A 26,231-nucleotide genomic window follows, 5' to 3' on the forward strand; every position below is an offset into this window, starting at 1 on the left:
AGGTCTCCTCAGACAGCCATTTTGCCTTTTTGCATTTCTTCCTCTTGGGGATGGTCTTGATCCCTGCCTCCTGTGCAGTGTTACAGACCTCTGTCCATAGTTCTACAGGCACTCTGTCAGATCTAATCCCTTGAATCTATTTGTCACTTCCACTGTATAATTTTAAGGGATTTGATGGGTAGGTCATACCTGAATGGTCTAGTGGTTTCCCTACTTTCTTCAATTTAAGCCTGAATTTTCCAATAAGGAGTTCCATGTATGAGCCACAGTCAGCTCCCAGTCTTGTTTTTGCTGACTGTATAGAGCTTCTCCATCTTTGGCTGCAAAGAATATAATCAATCTGATTTCGGTATTGACCATCTGGTGATGTCCATGTGTAGAGTCTTCTTGTGTATTGTTGGAAGAGGGTGTTTGCTATGACCAGTGCATTCTCTTGGCAAAATTCTGTTAGCTTTTGCCCTGCTTCATTCTGCACTCCAAGGCCAAACTTTCCTGTTACTCCAGGTATCTCTTGACTTCCTACTTTGCATTCCAGTCCCCTGTAATGAAAAGGACATCTTTTTTGGGTGTTAGATCTGAAAGGTCTTGTAGATCTTCATAGAACTGTTCAACTTCAGCTTCTTTGGCATTTGTGGTTGGGGCATAGGCTTGGATTACTGTGAATAGAATAGTGTTAGAATAGCATAGAATGGTGTTTCTCAAAGTGGGTCCCAGGAGTAGCATACCAGCACTACCTGGAAACTTGTTAAACATGTAGATTCTAGGTCCCCACCCCAGATTTGCTGAATCAGAGACTCAGGGGTGTGTCTCAGGACTTTCTGATGCATCCTGGCGTTTGACATCCACAAAGGGAATCTTGAAATGACTATGCACAAACATGTTTTTCTTTTTAGGATGACTGAGCTCGTGTATATATTTCAAGTTGTTTGTTGGCTGGTGATGGGATGACCTCAGAAATTTTAAAATACCTACTGGACTCAAGGGAGTTCATTATCCTGTATTTACCTTTGGTAACCTGCCCTGCTGCAAGCTTCATTAAGCATTCATTAAGGGAAACGGGGTTTTTGAGAAGTGACTGCTTTAAAGCACGTTTATGTACAAGAGCGAACACAGTATGATGTTATTCTAGGTACGCTCTTATTGCATGACTGTAGCTTTTATATCATCTAGAAAGACACACCCTGGTTAGAAATAATTTAGCTTAAAATGATTATATTTGATTATTTTTAATTTTATATATAAGTAGGATTGTGTAGTTGGAAAGGCATGCCTTTGGAATCAAAAATTGCATGCCTTGAGTTCTGGAAACCTTCCTTGGCTTCTTGTTTCTTCTGAAAAATGGAAATGAAAACTCCACACCACGTTGTGAAGTTTAAATGACATGCAAAACGTATTTCGTAAGCAGTAATAATCACTGCAGAATTGCTTGTACTTATTCTCTAAGCAGATCTTGGTTTATGTTTATTTCTGAACTTAATTGATTTTTAGGCTTAAAATTGATAGCTTGTAATTTTCAGAGCTTCATTTATTTTTTAGCCTCTGTGAGTAAAGAGAAGATCGGCTCGTGTAGCGTCACGCAGGCCTAATGTTAAGTAGAGAGAAGATCGGCTCGTGTAGCGTCAGGCAGGCCTAATGTTAAGTAGAGAGAAGATCGGCTCATGTAGCGTCACGCAGGCCTAATGTTAAGCGCAGCTACTTTGTTGTCCAGTCACTCAATCGTGTCTGACTCTTTTTAACCCCATGGGCTGCAGCGCGGCGGGCTTCCCTGTCCTTCACCGTCTCCTGGAGTTTGCTCAAACTCATGTCCATTGAGCTGGTGATGCAATCCAACCATCTCTTTCTCTGTCATCCCCTTCTCCTCCTGCCTTCAGGCTTTTCCAGCATCAGGGTCTTTTCTAGTGAGTCAGCTCTTTGCATTAGGTGACCAGAAGTGTTGTAGCTTCAGCTTCTGTATCAGTCCTTCTAATGAATATTCAGAGTTGATTTCTTTCAGGATAGACTGGTTTGACCTCATTGCTGTCCAAGGGACTCTCAAGAGTCTTCTCCAGCACCACAGTTCGAAGGCATCAGTTCTTTGGTGCTCAGCCTTCTTTATGGTCCAACTCTCACATCTATACAAGGGCAGCTTTAGACTGTTTCATAGCTATTATTTACAACTTCTTCCTTCAAAAAGTTTAATTAAAAAATATATTTTTACTTCAAGAAAATTAGAGATACCAAGGGGACATTTCATGCAAAGATGGGCACAATAAAGGACAGAAATGGTAAGGATCTAACAGAATCAGAAGATACTAAAAAGAGGTGGCAAGAATACACAGAAGAACTATACAAAAAAGATTTTAATGACCCGGATAACCATGATGGTGTCACTCACCTAGAGCCAGACATCTTGGAGTGTGATGTCAAGTGGGCCTTAGGAAGCATCACTAAAACAAACCTAGTGGAGATTATGGAATTCCAGCTGAGCTGTTTCAAATCCTAAAAGATGCTGTGAAAGTGCTGCACTCAATATGCCAGCAAATTTGGAAAACTCAGCAGTTGGCCACAGGGCTGGAAAAGGTAAGTTTTCAATCCCAAAGAAGGGCAATGCCAAAGAATGGTCAAACTGCTGCACAGTTATAGTCATTTCACATGCTAGCAAGGTCATGCTCAAAATTCTCCAAGCTGTGCTTCAGCAGTGCATAAACTGAGAACTTCCAATTGTACAAGCTGATTTAGAAAAGGCAGAGGAACCAGAGATCAAATTGCCTACATCTGCTGGATCATAGAAGAGCAAGAGAATTCCAGAAAAACTACTACTGCTTCATTGACTATGCTTAAGCCTTTCACGTGTGGATCATAGCAAACTGTAGAAAATTCTTTAAGAGATGGGAATACCAGACCACCTTACTTGATTCCTGAGAAATCTGTATGCAGGTCAAGAAATAACAGTTAGAAATGGACATGGAACAATGGACTGGTTTCAAATTGGGAAAGGAGTACATCAAGGCTGTCTGTTGTCACCCTGCTTATTTATCTTATATGCAGAGTACATCGTGTGAAATACCAGGCTGGATGAAGCATAAACTGGAATCCAGATTGCCGGCAGAAATATCAATAACCTCAGATATGCAGATAACACCATCCTTATCACAGAATGCAAAAGGAACTAAAGAACTTCTTGATGAAGGTGAAAGAGGGGAGTGAAAAAGCTGGCTTAACATTCAACATGCAGAAAGCTAAGATAATGGCATCTGGTCCCATCACTTCATGGCAAACAGATGGGGAAATAGTGGTAACAGTGACAAACTTTATTTTCTTGGGCTCCAAAATCACTGTGGACAGTGACTGCAGCCATGAAATTAAAAGACGCTTGCTCCTTGGGAGAAAAGCTATGAGAAACCTAGGCAGTGTGTTAAAAAGCAGAGACATTAGTTTGCCAACAAAGGTTCATCTAGTGAAAGCTATGGTTTTTCCAGTAGTCATGTATGAATGTGAGAATTGGACCATAAAGAAAGCTAAGCACCAAAGAATTGATGCTTTTGAACTGTGGTGTTGGAGAAGACTCTTGACAGCTTTTTGGGCTGCAAGATCAAACCTGTCAATCCTAAAGGAAATCAACCCTGAATATTCATTGGAAGGGCTGATGCTGAAGTTCCAATCCTTTGGCCACCTGATGCGGAGTCAGCTCATTAGAAAATGTCCTGATGCTGGGAGAGATTGAAAGCAGGAGATGGGAACGACAGAGGATAAGATGGTTAGATGAATCACCAACTCAATGAATATGACTTTAAGCAAGCTCTGAGAATTGGTGAAGGACAGGGAAGCCTGATATGCTGTGGTCTATGGGATCACAAAGAGTTGGACATGGCCGAGTGACTGAATAACATCACATTTTTACTATAACAAAGGGAAAGTTGACTATTTCTGTTTTCTTTTCCTCGAGATAACTGATATTAATAGACTTTTGTGAATTTTTCTGTACTTTTATTCATGTCCTTGCAAATGTGTATGAACATGCGCACTTTCAGGCAGTTTGTGTTAAGGCCGGTCGATGGAAGATTCAGTGATGCTGTAAGAAATAAGACCTAGACCTATGAATCTGTGCTGCAGGAGGACCAGTCCTCGGTTACTAATCAGTGGACTCTTCTGTGTTGGTGTGACCCTCTTCCAGCTCAAGAAATCGAAAAGGCTTAATTCCAGGTTGTTGTTTCTTGATGGGCTCCTCATTCTCCACAGTTGACAAAGCTCCTAAGTAGTCATAACTTCATGAGAAACTGGGCAGGTGATAGGAGCTACAGCCACTCAGGTGTATCCTAGATCTTTGCAGATCCTGTTTACTGATTAGGGCAGTAAACAAAAGTGAAACTTGAACTGTGTCCAAGTTCTTCTCACCATTCTTTGAACCCAGGTCTTTCATATCAGTCTGTTCTTCATTCATTTTTATAAATTTTGGATTATTAGATTTACATTTCTCTGTCATTTGTTTTATTGCTCTTCTGCTTTAGTACCTAATAGTTATCAGTCCAGGTCAATAGTTAGAGAAATGTTATTTTTAATATATGCATAATATCCCATAATGTGAATGTTATAATTTAGTTTAGCTGTTCTCCAGTTGACTTTCATGATATTTCCAGGTTGTTAGTGCCAAAATAGCCCAACTACAGTATACATTCCTGTCCATGTAGGTAAGACTCCCCAAAGTGGAATTGCTCTGTTAGTTGCTGGTACTGTTGTTTAGTCATTCGGTCATGTCTGACTCTTTGTGACCACGTGGACTACCCCATGGACTGTAGCCTGTCAGGCTCCTCTGTCTATGGACTTTTCTGGGCAAGATTACTGGGGTGGGTTCCATTTCCTCCTCCAGGGGATCTTCCCTACCCAAGAATTGAACCTGCATCTCAGAGTCTCCTACATTACAGTGGATTCTTTTACCACTGAGCCACTGGGAAAGCCCATGTTTGCTCCATCAGTATTTATATGTATTTAAAATTTTAAGACATGCTGTCAATTTGGGGGGCTTGAGAGAGGGTAAAAGAAGAGGAAGATTGTAGCAGTTTTCACTCCCATTGTCTGGGGGTTTGTTTATACCTATCCTCACCAGCACAGGCTATAATTATTTTAATATTTATGAGTCATATGGATAAAAACAGTATTCCATTATACCTTCAGTTTGCAACCTTCTGGTGACTAGTGAGGCTTGAGAGTCTCTTCATATTCATTGGCCCTTTGCATGTCCTTTTTTGAGAATTGCTTATTCATATTCCTTACCCAATTTTATTGGTCTTTTTATTTTTCTCGTATAAATTTGTATGGCTGATTTGGTTACTGGGAATATCAAGAGCTTGCCATCATATGAGCTGCAGTTGTCTCTTGATTTTTTTTATGATTTTTGCTGTATAAGATAGGTGATGGATAAGTGAATAGTTAAATCGTTTGTCTTTACTAGCTTCTCTCTTGCTTTTGAAAGTTTTTCTCAGCTAACAGCAATAAAATATCTTTCTAAATTTTCTTCTGGTAAATTTATTGTAATTTTTGTTTTTAAGTTTTTAATCTAGAGATTTGTTTTTAACTTAAAAGTTATTAAATTAAAAATTTATTAACGTTTTAATAAAAGATATATTTTTAATGTATGGAGTAGGAATTTAGCTTTCTTTTTTCAAGGTGAATGTCAGTTTATTCCAGAGTTGTTAGATGACCATTTTCCAACTTGAAATTCCTCTTTTCCATATGTTATCTTCCTGTTTATAAAAGCATCTCGTTTTGGGCCTCTGCATTAATTTTCTATAGATTACCACAGTCTAGCGCTTAAAACAACCCCAGCTTATTCGTGTATAATTCCGTAGGTCAGAAGTCCAGGGACAATGAGGTTGGGTTTCTGCTCGGGTTCTCAAAGTCTGGGGTTAGGATGGGGAAGGATCCACGCACAGCCTTACTCAGATGCTGGCAGAGGCAGTCCCTGTGGTTGCTCGACCTGGTCTCTGTCTCCTTGCCGGCTGTCAGTTAACGATGCTGTCGACCCTTCGAGACCACCAGCAGCTGTCCTTTTGAATTGTAGTTCATTTGCTAAATTTTATTGTTTCCCCATCAATACTCATAAGCCAAAGTGGTTTATAATTTTCTTGTGGCAGTTATAAAGTTTATGCATACATATTTTAGCACATACAGATATTTATGTGATGGTGATAATTATTACAATAAAACATTTTTTTTTTCCAACCATATAGTTGCCTTGCTATGAAGTCATATTGCAAGTTGGGTGTATGTGGCATTTGTTTTGTATTCATCTCATGCCAAATCCTCTCTCCTAGTATCAACATGTATTACGAATCTTGATCTTTAGGATCTGTGATCATATTAATTAACTTTTAAATCCCAGATAAAATGCTAATGTGTTGGTTAAAGCAAGGTGTACAGAATCAGGTGGCCTTTGACTCTGTATTTCTGGGTAATATTAGGCTTCAAGTGGCCATGCAGTCCTTTTCATGTAGTTAATCTTTTTAAAAAAATTTTGTTTGTTTTTAATTGGAAGGTAATTGCTTTACAATATTGTTTGTTTCTGCCATATATCAACATCAATCAGCCATAGGTTTCTGTATGTCCCCTCCCTCTTGAACCTACCTCCCACCCCATCCCACCTCCATACAGTTTAACTTTGAGTGGTATTTTTCCATCACTAACCACCAGCAAGTTTGTTGTAATCCATTTCACAGCAAACTACTGCTAATTTTCATATAGTAGTAGTTTGCTCTTAAACTAAAAATGAAATTAGAAATGGAGATTTTAATAAAACCTATGTAAACTATAGTTTTTTTTTTTTCTTTTTTAATGAAATAATCTTCTATCTTTTAAGGACAGAAGCTCATTCAGGAGTGATGTATCAGATCTAAAATGTTCTTTCTTATTCCAAGTGATGACGATTGGCCTCTAGGCACCTAGTTCTTGGTATGTTTAAAAAATTGTGTTAAATTTTCAAGGGTTGGTGGCAGAGGATGAGGTCAAATAAAGCATGGAGCCTTTTGGTTTACTAGTGGAAAACCACGACAAATCAACTCTTCATGGAGTAGGAAAAGTCTTTGAATTATGAATGATGTTCTTGAAAGATTCTGAAAATGCTCCACATGAAGTTGCTCGTCAGAGCTTGGTCAGAGTGCTCTCCCTGTCCTTCGGGGAGCGTGAGAGCCTGTCGCTCTGCTCAGCTAGTCGGTTGCCTGGCAGACTCTCCAGCTCAGCGAAAGAACTAAGTTGCTAAAGCTGCGTGACCAGGTAGTTGAGTGTGAGTTACACATGCTTTAAGAAATGAAACATCAATGAGTAATTTGGTATAGTCGTTACTATCAATACTATACATAACATTCTCAATGAACACTTCTGAAAAAATACTATGGTTGAGAGAACATTTCCCAGATGATCACTACAGTTGTTAATCTTTACTTAACACTTACATGGTTCCCACACTGCTGCAAGAGCTTTGCATATGTTAACTCACTGAACCCTCACAAGTCTTTAACTGAGGTTAGGTGGCGAGTGGAGGTGCCAGGAATTGATGTCGGTGTCTGGCTCCTGAGTCTGTGCCCTTGATCACTAATATACACTTATTGATATTACAAATCTAGTAGGACAGAATGATTTCCTAAAAAAGCCCTTCAGACTTGGAGAAGCAGGCTCCTTCTACTAATAAAGACAGAATGATGCAGTCAAAGCTGAAAGTGAATTATGTCTGTTGCCTTTAACTTTCATCTTTTCCTTTTGTGGAAGGAAGACCAGGCTGAGCCAGGAAAGAGGAAACAGTGTGTTTTTGTTTCTATTTCCCTTCTATTACTTTTCTGTAAACTTCAGTGATCGGCCATTTGTTGATCATCTCACTTTGACCAAGCATTAGTTAGACTCTGTGGGGTCTGGAATGGACTTAGCTGTGTTCCCTGACTTTGAAAAATGAAGCTACCTGCAGCCCACTATAGAGATCACAGTGCCTGAGTCATGCTTAGGATTGTAATGGGAGCAGAGAAGGGGTCAGTGCACCGTATCTCCTGTGTGGGTCCTTCTCCATCTCTCCCTCTCTAAGGCAAAGCCAAAAGTCTAGAGGGTGAAGAGAGGCTCATGTGGTGAGTTGGTATATGATTGATCAGCCTGCCCTAGAGAGGGCAGATTTTCAAAGGTGCAGGGTGTAGATTATACTTGGCAACCTCCTTGATAAGTCACCTGGGTACTTATTAAATTCCACATTTGTGGGCCCCATTCGATAGCCTCTGAATGAGAATCTCCAGGGGAGGGGCCTAGGGGATGCTGATTAACAGGGCCCCCAGGGCATTCTTGTTGGGGGAGCTTGGAAAACACCGCAGGAGTGGAATACAGTCTGTTCACAAACAGAATGAATTGTAGAGTTAATGGTTGAGGATGAGATCAGGTGATATAAAGGTCATTTTATGTCTTGCCTGTCTTTTGTGATTGGATCTCTATTTGTATTCTATTGAATGTTGCTTACTTTGCAGGTATCATTAGATATATTGAACAGAGCATTTACTTAGACTTGGACAACCTTAATTTGCAAGCAGTATGTTGAAAGTTTGGACTTCAGCCCAATTTACAGGGTTTGCAACCTTGACTTATGTTGAGAAACAGCCAAGGAGAAGAGTGGGGAAAAGAATGAATCTTGTTAATCTACTGTGTGCCCCATGCACTTCATGGTGCCTGCCCGTGTTCCTTAGCCAGCTGAGGCTAATAGGTTAATTATGTGGGCCACATAGCTATTAAGTGATACAACTGATATTCAAACCTGGGTCTATAGAGGAGAAATTTGATATGTCAAAAAGTGATGATCAGAGTGTTCATTCACTCAGTTAAAATTGGTGAACCAGAAAAGGCAGGGTTAGGATGAGGAGCTATGGTAAAAACCTTTGATGTTTGCTACCATGTGAAAATACATGCCCAATGTTGTGCACTTTTTTCTTTTTAAAAGAAGTTAATTATCAGTATTTTATATGAATTTCTCTATTTAAAAATTTTAGTCCTATATTCAAAAAGTGTGAAACAATGTGTTTGCCAACACCATGATACAGAATACATCATTAGGTAGAAATTTGCTTAAGGGCCACTGGCTTGTGACTTCTAGATTAAATAATCTCTGAAGTCTAAGCTTTAAATTGTCAAGATTCTTGCTGTGATTTACTGTGATTTGCTGTCCCTTCATATCTTAAAGAAAAAATTTCCTGAACATTTATGTGAAAGTAATAATGAAGCCTTTTCTAAGTATCTGTATGCTTTTAACTTTGCTGAGGTAGATGGAGAAAGATGAAAAAGCTGCTTCTGGCTTCTTGCTACTGGGGAAAGTATTGCCCTCTCCTGGGCCTTTAGTCCAACTACTGTGTTTTGGTTGCCTTCTATCATCAGAGGAGCTGAAAGTGGACCTGTCTATGTGATAGATCTGCCATGAAATCTATCTATTCACTCTTCCATGCTTTCAGCCCATGAGGAGCCACGTGCAATTGATGTCTTTCCAAAGCATATAGAGCAGCATATTGGGACCTTGAAACCAATTAGTGCCAACTTGACCAGTATTAAAATGAGAGAGATTGAGAAAGAGAAAGAGAACAGAGTAGAATAGAAGATGCTTGCATGGCAAGTAGGAAGGGCAAGAATTGCTTTGTAGTACTTTTATATATGTGTATGTGTTGCATAATAGAATGTATTTCCCACTGTCCTAGCAGTTAAATTTTGAAAGCACTGAGCTAGAGTGACTAAGTAGATTCCTTGGTCATTCCCCCTGAATCTAAAATGGTATAAATTCTAAGCTGGAAATTTGAAAGGATTTTCACCACATGTTAATTACCTTCACACTTGTGACTCCATAGACTGTAGCCCACCAGACTCCTCTGTCTTGGGATTCTCCAGGCAAGAACACTGGAGATCAGTTCTTTAATCCAATCATTACTTTTGAGGCAAGAGTGGCCGTGCAGAAGGGAAGGAGGGTAATTACAAGATGATAAGTCACATGGCCTTAGAGAGTAGTACAGAGACTCCATGACTGAGAGAGGATGCTGAGGAGGGCACTGAGCCAGTCCCAGTTCTGTGTTTACTGAAATTCCTTGAGGATGAAAAGGGGGAAGGGGGAAGATAGTATGAGTAAAAAGAGCACCTAATGCAAGTTTAAGGGCACTGGAGAGGCTCAGAGGAAGGTGGACCTGGGGATACTTTGGCAATGAAACATTTTCCATTTGTAGAATTGCCTCTTTGGAACTGAGTGAATGGGGAAAGGTGACCTGAAGTTAACACGTGTTGTATTTGCTTCATCATTTCTAAGTTTGCATTCTCAAGAAACTCTATTCTGAAATTTAAAAATCTAAGTAGAATTTAGATTGTTGTATGAGATTGTGAGTCCTAGCAGGATGCACACGCCTGTGTCTTAAGAGTTTAATTGTAAACGCAAACTCTTAACGGTTTCCAGAAATAACATAAAGTTGTATTAGTTTCAACCTTCTAAAAATTAAGCTTGTCATAATGGTCACTTGATGGGGTGAAATACATGGAAAGTGTTTAGTGCTTATATAGTATTTTACATTATCTACTGATTCACTGATAAAGCACTATCTTACATCCTTATTCTGGGAGCATTCCTGGATATCTTATGAGCTACTTTAAGCTCTCCAAGCTCTCATTACTACTTACAGGTTAAGAAGCTAATTTATATACAGTCGACCCTTGAACAATGCAGGTTGGAACTGCAGGGATCCACTTAAATTAGGATATTTTTCAGTTGTAAATGTTTACAGTATTACCAAATCCTAGCTGGTTGAATCTGCGGATGCCTGGAAACTGGAAACGCAAGGCCAGGTACGAGTTAGATGTGGAATTTCTACAGTGAGGAGGGTGGGCACCCAAGCCCCATGTTGTTGATGCATCGCCTGTACTGAAGTGAAAAGTAGGCTTTTCAAATTACTTCAGAGATAGATTGTTAAAACATTATATTAAAAGAGGACTAGTTTGACCAGTCAGTCTACTTTGATTTAGCTCTCTATGGACAGATATTTCAGAGAGCAAACTCCAAAGGACAGCAAACTGATGGGGTAGAACTTTTTTTCTCTTGTTTCTATTCCTAGCATACAGCTGATGAAACTGACTTTTTGGCCGTTTTCTCTGATAGTAGATGCTGTGTATTATGGGTCCAATATCCAGGCACAAATACACACATTTGGAGGCTATTGTGTTCTTCCCATTAAAGGGGAGTTTCTGCCTCTTACTTGTGTTTATTGTTTTAAGTTTTAAAGATCTGATGAATTCTTGTGAGGTTATTTGTGATTCAACTTGTTTTGTATAAGTACAGTGATAGTGATGGTGCATACCTGTAATCCCGTGGATTGCTTAAGGACCAATATAGAGTAAATAGGTGTACTAGCCGAAGGGGTTATTAAAAATATTGATTCACTAGAATTACTAGAATAGGACCAAATCTTCCAGTGCTACTGCGTATTAATTTATGATTTCAGATCCATGAAAGCTGGATATAATTTTAATATCCTTCAGAGAGAGAGCTCAGTCATGTCTGACTCTTTGCGACCCCGTGGACTGTAGCCCACCATGCTCCTCCATCCATGGGGATTCTCCACGCAAGAGTACTGGAGTGGGTTGCCATTTCTTTCTCCAGGGGATCTTCCCTACCCAGGGATCGAACCCAGGTCTCCTGCATTGCAGGCAGACACTTTAACCTCTGAGCCACCAGGGAAGCCCTTTAATATCCTTAGGGGGATAATTTCTATATCTGATTAGTTATAATACTTGAGAGAAAATAATAGACATGTTATAAACTTAAAATGAAGCTTAGGAAGGAAGGAAGCTTAAAGAATTTGCCCAAACTACTTCATTACCTTGAAGACTCTTTTGCATTTGGGATTGCATTTATATATTTACATGCCTATTGCCTCACCTAGGCCCTGAGATTCTGGAAATGAGGATCCAGGTCTCTGTATTTCTAACCTCATGTACTTTCTACCACATAACGTAGTTTTTCTGCAGATGTGGTCACGGACCACCTGAATCCGATTCATCAGGGGAGTTTTATTACCAATACAGATGATCAGGACACACCCACAGATTTACTCAAGATCTACAGAAGTGAACTCCATCCTAAAATGATCAAGTAAACGCAATGACATTGATAATGCGAGAATAGACAGCAAGGCTTCCAGACCTTGCCCTCCACGCTTCTCGTCTACTCACTGAGCCTTTACTGGCCATCTACTAAGTGCCAGCTACTCTGGGTGTGAAGCTAAATGAAGCACATTAACAGTTAAACACAGAATGAGCTGGAAAGATTTGATTTGAATCAACCTTACCTACATGCTAACCACGTAAATTTCAGCGTCACTTAACTTCCCTAAACCTATTTCCTGACTGACATAAGATTTGTGTAAATACTAAATAAGTTCAGTCACCCAGTCGTGTCTGACTCTTTGTGACCCCATGGACTGCAGCACACCAGGCTTCCCTGTCCATCACCAACTCCTGGAGCTTGCTCAAATTCATGTCCATCGAGTTGCTGATGCCATCCAACCATCTCATCCTCTGTCGTCCCTGTCTTCTCCTTCCTTCAGTCCTTCCCAGCATCAGGGTCTTTCCCAGTGAGTCAGTTCTTCGAATCAGGTGGCCAAAGTATTGGAGTTTCAGCTTCAGCATCAGTCCTTCCAATGGATATTCAGGACTGATTTCCTTTAGGATTGACTATTTTGATCTCCTTAAATACTTTTTGCAAAGTGCTTGGAGCAGGGTGTGCTCTTAATGAACTTTAGATTTTTTTTTCTTAATGAGCTCATGTTCTAGGAAGGGCTGAATTTCTTCGAAAATAGGGAAAATAAGGGAAGAGATATAAGAGATTTTTGTTTTCTATCAAACCACCCCAAAACTCGGTGGTATACCTTTTATTGACTCCCAGTTGGTGGATTGGCAGTGGGGGTTGAGTTCAGTTGGGACAGCTCGTCTCTGCTCTAGATTGTGTCATCTGGGCACACTCAGGCGGTGTCAGCCTGCTGGCTCTGAGTGGCCTCACCCCTGTGTCGATAGGAGCAATGGTTGCTAAAGGGGTCATGGGTACTCATCATCATGGGTACTGCCAGCCTGGGCTGGACGCGTGGCAGTGGCCGCAGGGTTCTCGAGAGCAGTGGGAAAGGAGTGGTTAAGGTTCCGCATGAGCACGCACTTTGCAGGCCTCTGCGTGTATCAGGTTTGCTAGTGTCCCATTAGTCAAAGCAAGCCACGAGACCAAGCCGGGCTTCGGCAGGTAGAGAAAGACTTCACCCCTCCACGGCTAAAGGGATGTGACTACAGGGATGGAAGACATTTGTGGCTGTTTTTGTAAATCTGCATGGGCTTTACTGATTGCTTCCTCTGTATCAGACTTCATGCTAGGTGATTTGTGTGTTATTCCTTTAATCCTCCCAACAGTCTCCTGACATGTGTGACAACCCCCTTGCAAGGATGAGAAAGTTGATTAGATAAATTGAGACTTGTACACATGAAGCACAAAGTTTTTGCCTCAACTTATGGAGTGGCCTTTTGGGTGCTGTCTCTTGTTGCTTAGGCGATCAGCCCACAAGGCAGAAGGTGTATGCTCTATTTCGTTAAGATTTGGTTAAAATGGAGTTTTAGTGACTTGTTTTACTCTCATATTGATACCGTTAGGCTAAATAAGGCTTCTCAGGTGGCTCAGAGGTAAAGCATCCACCCATAATGTAGGAGACACGGGTTTGATCCCTGGGTTGGAAAGATCCCTTGGAGGAAGAAATGGCAACCCTCTCCAGTGTTCTTGCCCAGAAAATCCCATGGACAGAGGAGCCTGGCAGGCTACAGTCCATGGGGTCGCAAAAGAGTCAGACACAACTGAGCAACTAAACAGCAAAACAATACTAAACAAACTGTTGAGTCATTTGTTTAGTATAGAAAAAATTTAATCTTACTAACATTACTGTTCTTTAAGGCTTTCCAGAAGTTTATGAGAATTGTTTTAATGGATTTTTCTTTGTTTTGCCAGATCACATATGCAGCCTGGATCTCACCGCATTTTGGACATGACCGAGCCTCTTCAATGGGCCAGGCATCACTGGCAGCGGCTGATCGGCCGTACGAACACAGACGATGACGAGAGACCATACAGCTATTCCTCTCTGCTTGCCTGCGGGGGCAAGTCCTCCCAGACCCCCAGACTGGCAGGAAAGCATCGAGTTGTTGTTCCCCACCTCCAGCTCTTCAAGGAGGAGTATGAAAAGTTCTCTGGAACCTACGTGAATAACAGAATACGGACAACAAAGTACACGCTGTTGAATTTTGTGCCAAGAAATTTGTTTGAACAATTTCACAGGTACTTTTATTTTTTGGGGAAAAACTGAGAATGTTCTTTGTCATTCTGACTGATATATAAGATTTTTCATTTTCATAATGTCTGTTACCTAAGCCTAACGCTTGCCGCATTATCTTTGATGATTCTGGTAGGGTCCATTGTGGAATGATGACTCCTTACATTCGTGTAACACTTTAGGACTAATAAAATGTTTTCTCGTGACAAGAGAAGATATTGTTATCTTTGTATTACAGATGAGGAAACTAAGTTTGGCCCTGTAGTTTAACCAATGTCCTGCCAGAAGTGAATGAGGGGCTATGACCTTCAGTCTATTCACTCTTGCTTTTGTGTTCTTTCCCATTAAAAGAATGCTGATTCTGTATTTAAATCTGTATAGCCTTTTCTTCTTTTTTAAAAGATATTTATTTATTTACTTCTTTGGCTGCTCTGGGTCTTAGTTACAGTACACGGGATCTTAAATCTTCATTGTGGCATAAGGAATCTTTATTTGCAGCATGTGGGATCTTGTTCCCTGACCAGGGATTGAACCCAGGCGCCTTGCATCGGGAGCAGGGAGTCTTATCCACTAGCTCCTAGCTTTTTCTTCGTGATAAAAGGAGGAAATAGCGCTCTGAAGCAAATACAGATGTAAGCTGTGAGATTAGGTGAAGCAGATATAATTCAGTGTAATGTGTATTTGTTGAAGCCCTTTTGTCAGGTTAAGTATTGAAGGAAATGCAAGATTACATGAAGCTTCTTTCCTTATGGAGCCTTATATTTAGCAAGGGCAGCAAGATGTGTGTACAATGAAAAGACACAGTGGATGTGATGAGTGCTATAAGGTGCTCCCAACTTTGGATGGAAGCCTCAAAAAGAGAAATACTGCTATTAGCCAGAGCAATAGAAGGAAAGTGGCATGTGAACTTAATTATGAAGTTTGAGATTTTCAAGGCAGAGATGTCTGTAAAGCACATTTCAGATGGAGGAAGGAATACAAAGAAAAGCAATGGCGTTGAAGATTTGCTGGAGGCCTGGAAAGTAGGCCTCTGTGACTGATACCCTTAGAGGATAATTGAAAGCAGGACAGAGCATTTAGTAAGATATATCCTGGATATATCCTGGCAAGCTGTAATAGAGACCTGAACTTAGAACAATGTGGGGATGAAAAAGAGGATAATCTATTACAGATACTATGGATGGATGTAAGGGATTAAGTGAAAGGAGTGAAAAAACGATGTGAGCAAATTGAGTTATGATGACCAGGAGGATTAACAGAAAAAGGAAAGACAGGAATAAAAAGAAGGTTGGCTCAAAGATTATGTTGTTTTTGTAAATGTTGAGTTTGAGATGCTAATGTGAGTATAGAGATTCTCAGCATTTATTGTTATTTTTTTCCAGTATTTATTCATTTCATATATATTCACCCTCATTTTTTATTCTCTGTATATTCCATGCAGTTATGGAACAGTGGATATGGTTAAAGTACAGATGTGAATTTGTCAAATTAATGGTTTTAACTACTATGGATGTTTCTATCTTGTATGGAGTTTGTAGTTGTGCCCATAATAGAATTAGAACCTGGAACCTGAGTAGAGTTCAGGGCCCAGCCCTATAGATATAGATGCAGTTAACCTGGCGTGCTGCAGTCTGTGGGGTCGCAAAGAGTCGGACATGACTGAGCGACTGAGCTGTACATGCAAATCATTGAAGCCGCAGAAGTGAAAAGGGTTGCAAGTAGCCAAAAATTTCAGCATAAGAGGAATTGGAGGTGAGAAATGAGGAATACGTGTAGATTATTTTGAGAAGTTTGACTGTGGGAAAAATCTGTGATAAAAATTCAAGGGACCATGCAAAATTGAGATTTAGTTTGTTTGTTTTAAGGAAAGAGGCTGCTTGCATTTGCCTTAGGGTCCAGTGGGAAATATTTGATTACATAAAAGAGAGAAGTAGTTCCTTAAAATATAGTTCTCAGTAATGTGAAAGCAGAAATGGAAGCGTTGATCTCAGGGAAAAATAAACCCTCAGGGTTTTCTAATTGTTTTGAATCTTGTTTGAATCTAATGTTTGGACAATCAAGTTAACTTTGGAAAATTAAGAGTTGATTTTTTGTTTTTGCAATGCATTAACTTTGAATTTCCTCTTAAGGAAATTTCCTCTTTTTTGAACTTTTTAAATGAAAGTAGTACTTCTATTGTGCTTTATTATGTTACACAACTCACAATGGTCACACTGCAATATTGGCTATAATATATTTAATAAATGATACTACACATTTATTAGAGTATGTCCAACTAGATGTCTGCAGGGATGATAAATTGTTCATTCAGATTTGTTAGATTTCACTAGTTCTGTTTTGTAGCATCCAAAATCAGCTGATAGAAACTTGTGGAAAAACAGCATCAGGTCTTTTGCCTCTTTTGTTCCAGGCTTTGCTTGCTTTGTTAACACCTCCTTATGTGTGTTTGGGTTTCAGAGTCGCCAATTTATATTTCCTGTTTCTAGTTGTTCTGAACTGGGTGCCTTTGGTAGAAGCCTTCCAAAAGGAAATTACTATGCTGCCTCTGGTGGTTGTCCTTACAATTATTGCAATTAAAGATGGCTTGGAAGATTACCGAAAATACAAAATTGACAAACAGATCAACAACCTAGTAACTAAAGTTTATAGTAGGTAAGTATAACAGGAGCTATGCTGGGGAATATACATGCATCATTTAGAAACATGCAGAATGTTACCGTCCACCCCTTAGATGTGACTAGGACACTTTTGGAGGTGGAGTGGTGTTTTTAACTAATATTTATTAAAATCCCAGAGTGCATTTAATTCAGGACCATAGGGAAACAATAAACACAATTAAACCATTGTCAACCCAGATGTTGATAAAGTAAAAGCTTCTACAATTTAGGTATAAGTAGAGCTGAAAGAATTAAACTTCAAACCAAAAGAAGAAAAGCAAGCAGATAGCTTTTAACCCTAGATATTTACAATTTGGGATTAAGAGGATGGGATATGAAATATATGAATGAATATGAAAAACAAGATGGGATATGAGAGAAGGTGAGTTACTTGTGGAGGAAAGGAATTGTGAGATACAGAGAAGTGCATTCTTTTTTGTAAACAAAGCAAGAAGCCTATAAAACCCTTCCTGTTGCAGCAGCAACTGAGGGCATTCGTAATAGGAGGATTTATAAGGAGCATACTTGGTCTGTTGGAGACTTGTATTTCAAGTATTTATGAAATAGCCTATGTAGCCAAGATGAAGTCCATTAAGGTGAGTGTTTAACTGTGCTGTATATTAACGACTGCATTTACAAATTTCAATGCTAGTGTCCAGAGACAACTATTTATAATGCTGTGATGTGTTCCTTGAAGTCATAAATATTGTGTGTGGTAGGGAAATGTGGGACAGTTTACAAAGTTGGGATTGTACTACATATATAGTTTTTATTCTATGATTTTAGCCTAATTTACCTCATAAATATTTCCAATGTCTTTATTTATCAAGAAAGCACTTTTAATAGCTGCATTGTCTATAATAAGACTCTAAGATAATTTAAACATTTCCCATATTTATATAATTTTGAGAATGTATGTGAGTATTCTTATACAGAAGTATTGAAGATCTATGATTATTTCCCATTATAATTAGGAATGGAATTAATATATCAAAGAGGAGAATGTATTTTTTAATTTATTATAGTTATGTTAACTTCTACTATACAGCACATTCAGTTATACATATACAGATGTTGTTTTTCATATTCTTTTCCACTGTGATTTATTATAGTGCTTCCCTTGTAGGTCAGTTGGTAAGTGATTTATTATAGAATATCAAATATAGTTCCCTGTGCTATACAGTGGGGCCTTGTTATTTATCCATTCTATAAATAACAGTTTGTATCAGCCAATCTCAAACTCCGAATCCTCCTTTCTCCCACCCTCCTCCCCTTGGCAGCCACAAGTTTGTTCTCTGTGTCTGTGAGCCTGTTTCTATTTCACAGATAAATTCATTTGTGTTATATTTTAGATTCCATATGTAAGTGATACATCTTTTTCTTTCTGACTTCACTTAGTGTGATCTCTACCTGCCTCCATGTTGCTGTAAATGGCATTATTTCATTCTTTTTAACGACTTAGTAGTATTCCATTGTGTGTATGTATGTGTGGATATACATATTTTACCTTCTTTATCCATTCGTTTGTCAGTAGACACTTGGGTTGTTTCCATTTCTTGTCTGTTGTAAAGAGTGTTGCTGTGAACATTGGGGTGTGTTGTATCTTTTCAAATTACTATTTTCTGTGGATATATGCCTCAGAGTGGGGTTGCTGGATCATATGGCAGCTCTATTTTTAGTTTTTTAAGGAACCTCCATACTGGTTGCATTACTTTACATTACCATTTACAGTGCAGGAGGGTTCCCTTTTGAAGGAGCAATTTTTTAAGTCCTTATTCAAGTGGCTTTTGTGAATGCCAGTTACAAAGTTTATAAGGTTAATTCTCTGAAGTTCCTTTTCATGAGAAATGTATCTACTTCTTAAAAAGTTATCATTAAAGATAGATTTATGACATTCTCATCGTGTTTACTGCTTTACAAATAAGGTTTTGGTGTCACTTTTTCACTTCAGAGTTTGGAAGGCTTATGGAATATTCTGAGGACAATGAGTGTGTTAATTTGGCCTGAGGGTAGTGGCCCAGTAAAAGGGCTGTAATTAGAAATAAAGGGATCCCCGGGAACTCGGTGGTAAAGAATTCACCTGCCAATGCAGGAGATGTGGGTTCGATCCTTGGGTCAGGAAGATGCCCCAGAGAAGGAAATGGCAACCCATTCCAGCATTCTTGCCTGGGAAATTCTATGGACAGAGGAGCCCGGCAGGCCACAGTTCGTGGGTTGCAAAGAGTCAGACACGACTTAGCGACTAAACAACAACAATAATAAATAAAAGGGGAGTTAGAGGTCTGCTATGGAGGGATGTCATGCCCAGGCTACTCCTTACGCACTAAATAAAAGAGCTCTCCAGAGAAGTACAATCAATAGAAATAAGATTTTTTTTTATAAGGAATTGGCTCATGGGATTGTGGAGGCTCAGAAGTCCCTTTGCAGTTCTTAGCGACCGCATGGATTGTAGCCTGCCAGAGAATTGTCTGTCGTGTAGTTTGGTGTGGATTCCAATCCAGGTCTGTAGGCCTGAGAACCAGGAATGTGCAGGGCAGACCAGTGTACCGGATCAGTCAGGCAGAGGGTGAGTTCAGCCTTCCTTCGCCTTTTTGTTCTATTCAAGCCCTCAGCAAATTGGATGATGCCCACCTATACTGGGAAGGGCCATCTGCTTCACTCCACCAATTCAAATGCTCGTCTCTTCCAGAAACACTCCCAGAGACACCTAGAAATAATATTTAACCAGGTACCTGGGCATCCTTTCGACCAGTGAAGTTGACTCATAAAATTAACCATCACAGATATTTTCCTTGAGTGGTACAGAATCCATGTTTTGAGCCAAGAAACAGCATAGTAGAAGTTGTGCTTTAAGGAATATTGGTCAATTCGGGTCATAAGAATGGCTTCTTTATGGATCTGCCTCTACTAATCAATCCAGGGCACCACCAGGAGGACGTCTAAATGCAGGAAGGAATTCAGAGAATAGATACTGTGAAGAAGGGCCCAATGGAATTTGGTGAGCTTTTGTGATTTTTTTTCAGTTTTGTGGGGTAAAAACACCATTGATAGAAATAGGGAGCATTAAGTTCATCTGAGGTAGAATGAACTACAAGTGGTAGCAAGACAGGCATCCAGAGGAATGTCCAGTGGGCAGATAGGAACATATGACAGAAGTTCTGGAAGGAGGGGAAGGCTGCAGAGAGAAATTTCAAAGTCATCAGTCCATTTAGAGGTGATTCTGAAGTTAGGAGTTTGACTTAAATCCTCAAGGGAGAACATGTGACAAGCTAAAAGACTGAGCTTTGAGTCCAAAGGTAGGCCCCTATTTCAGCCTTTGGAGAAACTTCACAGGCTCTGTTTGACAAGTGGTACTCTTCTGAGATCCCAAAGCATGTGGCATATTTCTTGGGTTGACTTCAGTGCTCTGATAGAGCCAGCTTTCATAAGACAGTAATTCCTAATGTGTCAAACTTATAAAATAACCTTCTGTTATATTTTAGTTTCCAAGTCAGAATAAAAGATATCTCGGTTTAAAAGTATAGTTTTATAGTGAACAGAAGTATATTCTGAACAAATTTAAGGCTCACGTGACTGAGTCCAACCAGATGACATAGTTTTTTTTGTTGTTTTGGGAGAAAAATAACTTAAAGCCTTGTCCTGACAATAGAGCTGTCTTTCATTTTATATGAGCAAATGATTAGGGGAGGCTTCTCTGGAGAGGTGATACTTAAACTGATACATGGAGAAATCTGAACTTTGTTTGTTATTAAAATTCTTCAGTGGCTTTCCCAAAATTTGTTTTAAAGACTTATTGAAGCAAAGTAACTTTTTCCCTCTTTTATAAGATGCTGTGTATGCTGTGTGTGTGTGTAGTAGTTGCTCAGTCCTGTCTCACTCTTTGTGACCCTGTAGACTGAGGCATAGAGATTATCATACTAAATGAAGTAAGTCAGACAAAAACAAATATCATATGATATTTTAATTGCTCAGTTGTGTCCGAGTCTTTTGTGACCCCATGGAATGTAGCCCGCCAGGTTCCTCTGTCCATGGAATTCTCCAGGCAAGAATACTGGAGTGGGTTGCCATTCCCTTCTCTAGGGGATCTTCCCGACCCAGGGTTTGAACCCCAGTCTCTCTCATTGCAGGCAGATTCTTTACCATCTGAGTCACCAGGGAAATCCCAAAGATGTTGTGAACTGTACTTAAATAAGAAAATATTCTCTTTTTTCTTACACATTCTAAGGGGAACCAGAAAAAAATGATGTGTTGTATAGAAAAATAAAAAAATAGTAAAAGGCCATGGTTTTTAAAGTCATAGAGCACTTTACTGAAACAGTGCTATGAGTCGTTCAATGATGTTTAAATGCTTTCATATGCCAGAGACAGAGAGATGAAATGTTGATACAATCCCTGCCTTTCAAAACATAGCTATAGGAAGTAGAATTTTACAGTGATTATCTGATGAACAAAATCCATATTTTGACCAATTTTAAGATGACTCAGTGTCAAATTTAGCAAATGGAAATAATGTTTCTTATGTATTTTTAAATAGAAATTTTTGTACATAAATTCTAATTTTTAGTGTGAGTCTAGAGTTGATACTGTATATTTGCTTTAGTTCTGATTCTCATACCGAGTAGTGTGTGTGTAGTCTTGGGGAAAATTATGTAAATTAGCTAAATTCGTTTCTTTGATTATGAATAAAATAGTATCAAACAGTGAGCATAGCACCTACCCCTTTCTAAGTGCTAAGGAAGTGTGCTTGGTCACTCGGCCGTGTCTGACTCTTTGTGACCGCATGGACTGTAGCCCGCCAGGCCCCTCTGTCCATGGGATTCTCCAGGCAAGACTACTAGAGTGGGTTGCTGTGCCCTCCTCCAGGGATCTTCCCGACCCAGGGATTGAACGTGGGTCTCCTGCATTGCAGGTGGATTCTTTACCATCTGAGCCTCCAAGGAAGCCCACTAAGTGAAAATTAGCTACTACAATTATTGTAGGTTGATGATAACTGCAAGCTAGAGTCTGTATCTGTTACATGATCAAGGCATTTAACCAGTAACTGAGGATTTTGTAGAGCACTGTGCGCCTGGTCTCTCAGTTGTGATCCGCTCTCTGTGGCCCGTGGACCGCAGCCCGCCAGGCTCCTCTGTCCATGAGATTCTCCAGGCAAGAGTACTGGAGTGGGTTGCCATGTCCTCCTCCAGGGGATCTTCCCAAACAGGGATCGAACTCGAGTCTCTCTCATCTCCTGCATTGGCAGGCAGATTCTTTATCACCACACTACTTGGGAAGCCCTTTATTACAGTTTCCTGATTTTTTGGGCTCCAAAATCACTGCAGATGGTGACTGCAGTCATGAAATTAAAAGACGCTTACTCCTTGGAAGGAAAGTTATGACAAACCTAGATAGCATATTAAAAAGCAGAGGCATTACTTTGCCAGCAAAGGTCCGTCTGGTCAAGGCTATGGTTTTTCCAGTGGTCATGTATGGATGTGAGAGTTGGACTGTGAAGAAAGCTGAGCACCAAAGAATTGATGCTTTTGAACTGTGTTGTTGTTGAAGACTCTTGAGAGTCCCTTGGTCTGCAAGGAGATCCAACCAGTCCATCCTGAAGGAGAGCAGTCCTGGGTGTTCATTGGAAGGACTGATGCTGAAGCTGAAACTCCAATACTTTGGCCACCTCATGTGAAGAGTTGACTCATTGGAAAGGACCCCGATGCTGGGAGGGATTGGGGGCAGGAGGAGAAGGGGGCGACAGAGGATGAGATGGCTGGATGGCATCACTGACTCAATGGACATGAGTTTGAGTAAACTCCGGGAGTTGGTGATGAACAGGGAGGCCTGGCGTGCTGCGATTCATGGGGTCGCAAAGAGTCGGACACGACTGAGCGACTGAACTGAACTGAATGGGCAACATGGTATAATTTTTTCTCAAGTGTCCTTTGGATCTGTTTTAGATGATTTTGCATATAAACTTGAAGATGAGAGGCAATATTCTTTTCAGTTGTTTTAAAGTGTAGACCGAGATATCATTTTATAATTGCATTTCATAATAGAATCTGGTAATTCTTTTTTATTTATTAACTGTTATTCTATGTAATTTACTTAGTTTTTGGTGTTTAGAAAAAATAATACTTACATCCCAATGCTTGCCCCTCACTGTTCTTGGAACAAACTGTAAGAATATAGAGAAATAAAGATTGTCTATTTATTGTTATTCATTTAAGTTAATGTACTAACTTGAATTCCTGTGAAATACAAAGAAATGACTTTAAAGTACTAATTATTTCTCAGCAAAAGTAAGTTGAAAATATGGGGTCATTAAATTTTGCAAGCTTTTATAAGAAGCGTTAACATTTTAATGCGGATAATTTGGTTCTTATTTGTGACAGACTATGGTCTTTCACAAGGTGCTTAATTTTATTTGGGAAAGTATCATTGGGAAATAACAAATGCTAGAACAGAGAGTGAACATTTAAACCCTATTATACGTCAATTAAGTTAGAATGAACTATTATCAAAAACCTAACATTCTTAAGATTGCCTTTAAAATGGCAGCCATTTGGTAAGGTTTTAAGATTTGCTTCAAGTATATTAGAAGTGTGTTGAAAATAAAACTATTAATCATCTGACAGATTTAGGTGCCACTGTGTTGCATGCACTGAGAGATTTAGAGGTTTAACCAAAAACAAAGCGCCTGCCCTCCAGGAACTTACATTGTTTTCTGATCTTTCAAAATCACCATATTGGTGGCATTTCGGTGATGTTTCGGTTCAGTCAGTTCAGTTCAGTCGCTCAGTCGTGTCCGACTCTGCGACCCCATGGACTGCAGCACCTCGGGCCTCCCTGTCCATCACCAACTCCCGGAGTTTACCCAAACTCATGTCCATCGAGTCGGTGATGCCATCCAGTCATCTCATCCTCTGTCGTCCCCTCTTCTCCCGCCTTGTCTTAGTTGTGTTTAACTCTTGCGACCCTTTGGACTGCAGTCCTCCAGGCTCCTCTGTCCATGAGATTTTTCAGGCAAGAATACTGAAGTGGGTTGCTGTTTCCCTCTCCAGGAGATCTTCCCAACCCAGGAATTGAATCGGCATCTCCCATGTCTCCTGCATTGCAGGCGGAGTCTTTACCCACTGAGCCATCTGCGATGTTGGGAGTTTAAAAATACTAGCTGATGTTAATATTTTAACATCTCATACATCCTAGTATTTTCATTATTCTTGAAATGAAACTAAATATTAGGGCCTTCTAAAGTATTAACCTTATTTATGTGTGACATTTTCCAAAGTAGTTCTTGAAATTCACTTTCTAATACATAGTTAATCCGTGTTCTATTCGGTGGTCATTGGTAAGTTGTTATAACTGGGAGTAAAGTCCAGTATTTGAGAGGTGGACTCTGGAGCTACCTGCCTTGTTTTAAATCCCAGAAATATTAGAAACTGTGTGACCTTGAACTAGTTACTTAACATGCCTAAGCCAGTTTTTCTCATTTGTAAGAGGTGGGGAGTGGGGCATAGTGCATTCATAGTACCAACTATATAACATTCATATAAAAATTAAATGATTTAGGAATTGATAAAGCCTCCAATAAATCTGAGCTGCTCTGTGCCAGTGATATTCATTATTATAAATTGTTTTTAGTGTTATTTTCAGAGAAGTACTAATGAACGTCAAAAAGAAAAATTCATTCATAATCCCATGCTTTCTTTAGATTTGTTAAAGTAGGAAGTAGCAGTCCACATTTTCCACCTTTTCACTTCTCTGCAGACAACTCCCACCAGTGGAATTACTATTAATAATCTAATGTGTTCTTCCCAATTTTCTCCAGTGCTTGTGTATTGACATGAAAGCTGGGTGATATTGAACAAAATGGGTCTAGAAGCAAAATGGGTAGCCTTCCTCAGTGATCAACGCAAAGAAATAGAGGAAAACAATAGAATGGGAAACTCTAGAGATCTCTTCAAGAAAATTAGAGATACAAAGGGAGCATTTCATGCAGAGATGGACACAATAAAGGACAGAAATTGTATGGACCTAGCAGAAGCAGAGGATATTAAGAAGAGGTGGCAAGAATACACAGAACTGTACCAAAAAAGATCTTCATGACCCAGATAATCACGATGGTGTGATCACCAACCTAGAGCCAGACATCCTGGAATGCAAAGTCAAGTGGGCCTTAGGAAGCATCACTACAAACAAAGCTAGTGGAGGTGATGGAATTCCAGTTGAGCTATTTCAAATCCTAAAAGATGATTCTCTGAAAGTGCCACACTCAATATGCCAGCAAATTTGGAAAACTGAGCAGTGGCCACAGGACTGGAAAAGGTCAGTTTTCATTCCAGTTCCTAAGAAAGGCAATACCAAAGAATGCTCAAACTACTGCACAATTGCACTCATCTCACACACTAGTAAAGTAATGCTCAAAATTCTCCAAGCCAGGCTTCAACAGTACGTGACCTGTGAACTTCCAGATGTTCAAGCTGGATTTAGAAAAGGCAGAGGAACCAGAGACCAAATTGCCAACATCCATTGGATCATCGGAAAAGCAAGAGAGTTCCAGAAAAACATCTACTTTTGCTTTATTGACTATGCCAAAGCCTTTGACTGTGTGGATCACAATAAACTGTGGAAAATTCTGAAAGAGGTGGGAATACCAGACCACCTGACCTACCTCTTGAGAAATCTGTATGCAGGTCAGGAGGCAACAGTTAGAACTGGAAATGGATCAACAGGCTGGTTCCAAATCAGGAAAGGAGTACGTCAAGCCTGTATATTGTTACCCTGCTTATTTAACTTTTATGCAGAGTACATCATGAGAAATGCTGGGCTGGATGAAGCACAAGCTGGAATCAAGATTGTTGGGAGAAATTTCAATAACCTCAGATATGCAGATGACACCACCCTTATAGCAGAAAGTGCAAAAGACCTAAAGAGCCTCTTGAAAGTGAAAGAGGAGAGTGAAAAAGTTGGCTTAAAACTCAACATTCTGAAAACTAAGATCATGGCATCCGGTCCCATCACTTCATAGCAAATAGATGGGGAAACAGTGATAGACTTTATTTCTGGGGGCTCCAAGATCACTGCAGATGGTGACTGCAGCCATGAAATGAAAAGACGCTCCTTGGAAGAAAAGTTATGACCAACCTAGACAGCATATTAAAAAGCAGAGACTACTTTGTCAACAAAGGTCCATCTTGTCAAAGCTATGGTTTTCCCAGTCATCATGTATGGGTGTGAGAGTTGGACTATAAAGAAAGTTGAGAGCCAAAGA

At 39.8% G+C, this 26,231-nt stretch overlaps 1 protein-coding gene and 1 non-coding gene across 3 annotated transcripts in view; one reads left to right on the plus strand and one right to left on the minus strand.

Moving 5' to 3' along the window:
* ATP10D (ATPase phospholipid transporting 10D (putative)) overlaps positions 1 to 26,231 on the plus strand; it is a 125,030-nt gene that overhangs the window by 19,877 nt on the left and 78,922 nt on the right. For both annotated transcript variants that reach the window (XM_043870979.1, XM_043870980.1), the window contains exons 2-3: positions 14,000 to 14,326; positions 16,779 to 16,973. In XM_043870979.1, coding sequence (XP_043726914.1) covers positions 14,007 to 14,326; positions 16,779 to 16,973 — 515 coding nt within the window. In that variant the 5' untranslated portion in view covers positions 14,000 to 14,006. The remainder of the gene's footprint in view (positions 1 to 13,999; positions 14,327 to 16,778; positions 16,974 to 26,231) is intronic.
* Positions 11,627 to 11,698, minus strand: TRNAC-GCA. Its single transcript has one exon. It is a non-coding gene; the product is annotated as a tRNA-Cys (tRNA).

Source organism: Cervus elaphus, chromosome 17 (assembly GCF_910594005.1).
Source record: "Cervus elaphus chromosome 17, mCerEla1.1, whole genome shotgun sequence".
Lineage (NCBI taxonomy): Eukaryota > Metazoa > Chordata > Mammalia > Artiodactyla > Cervidae > Cervus > Cervus elaphus.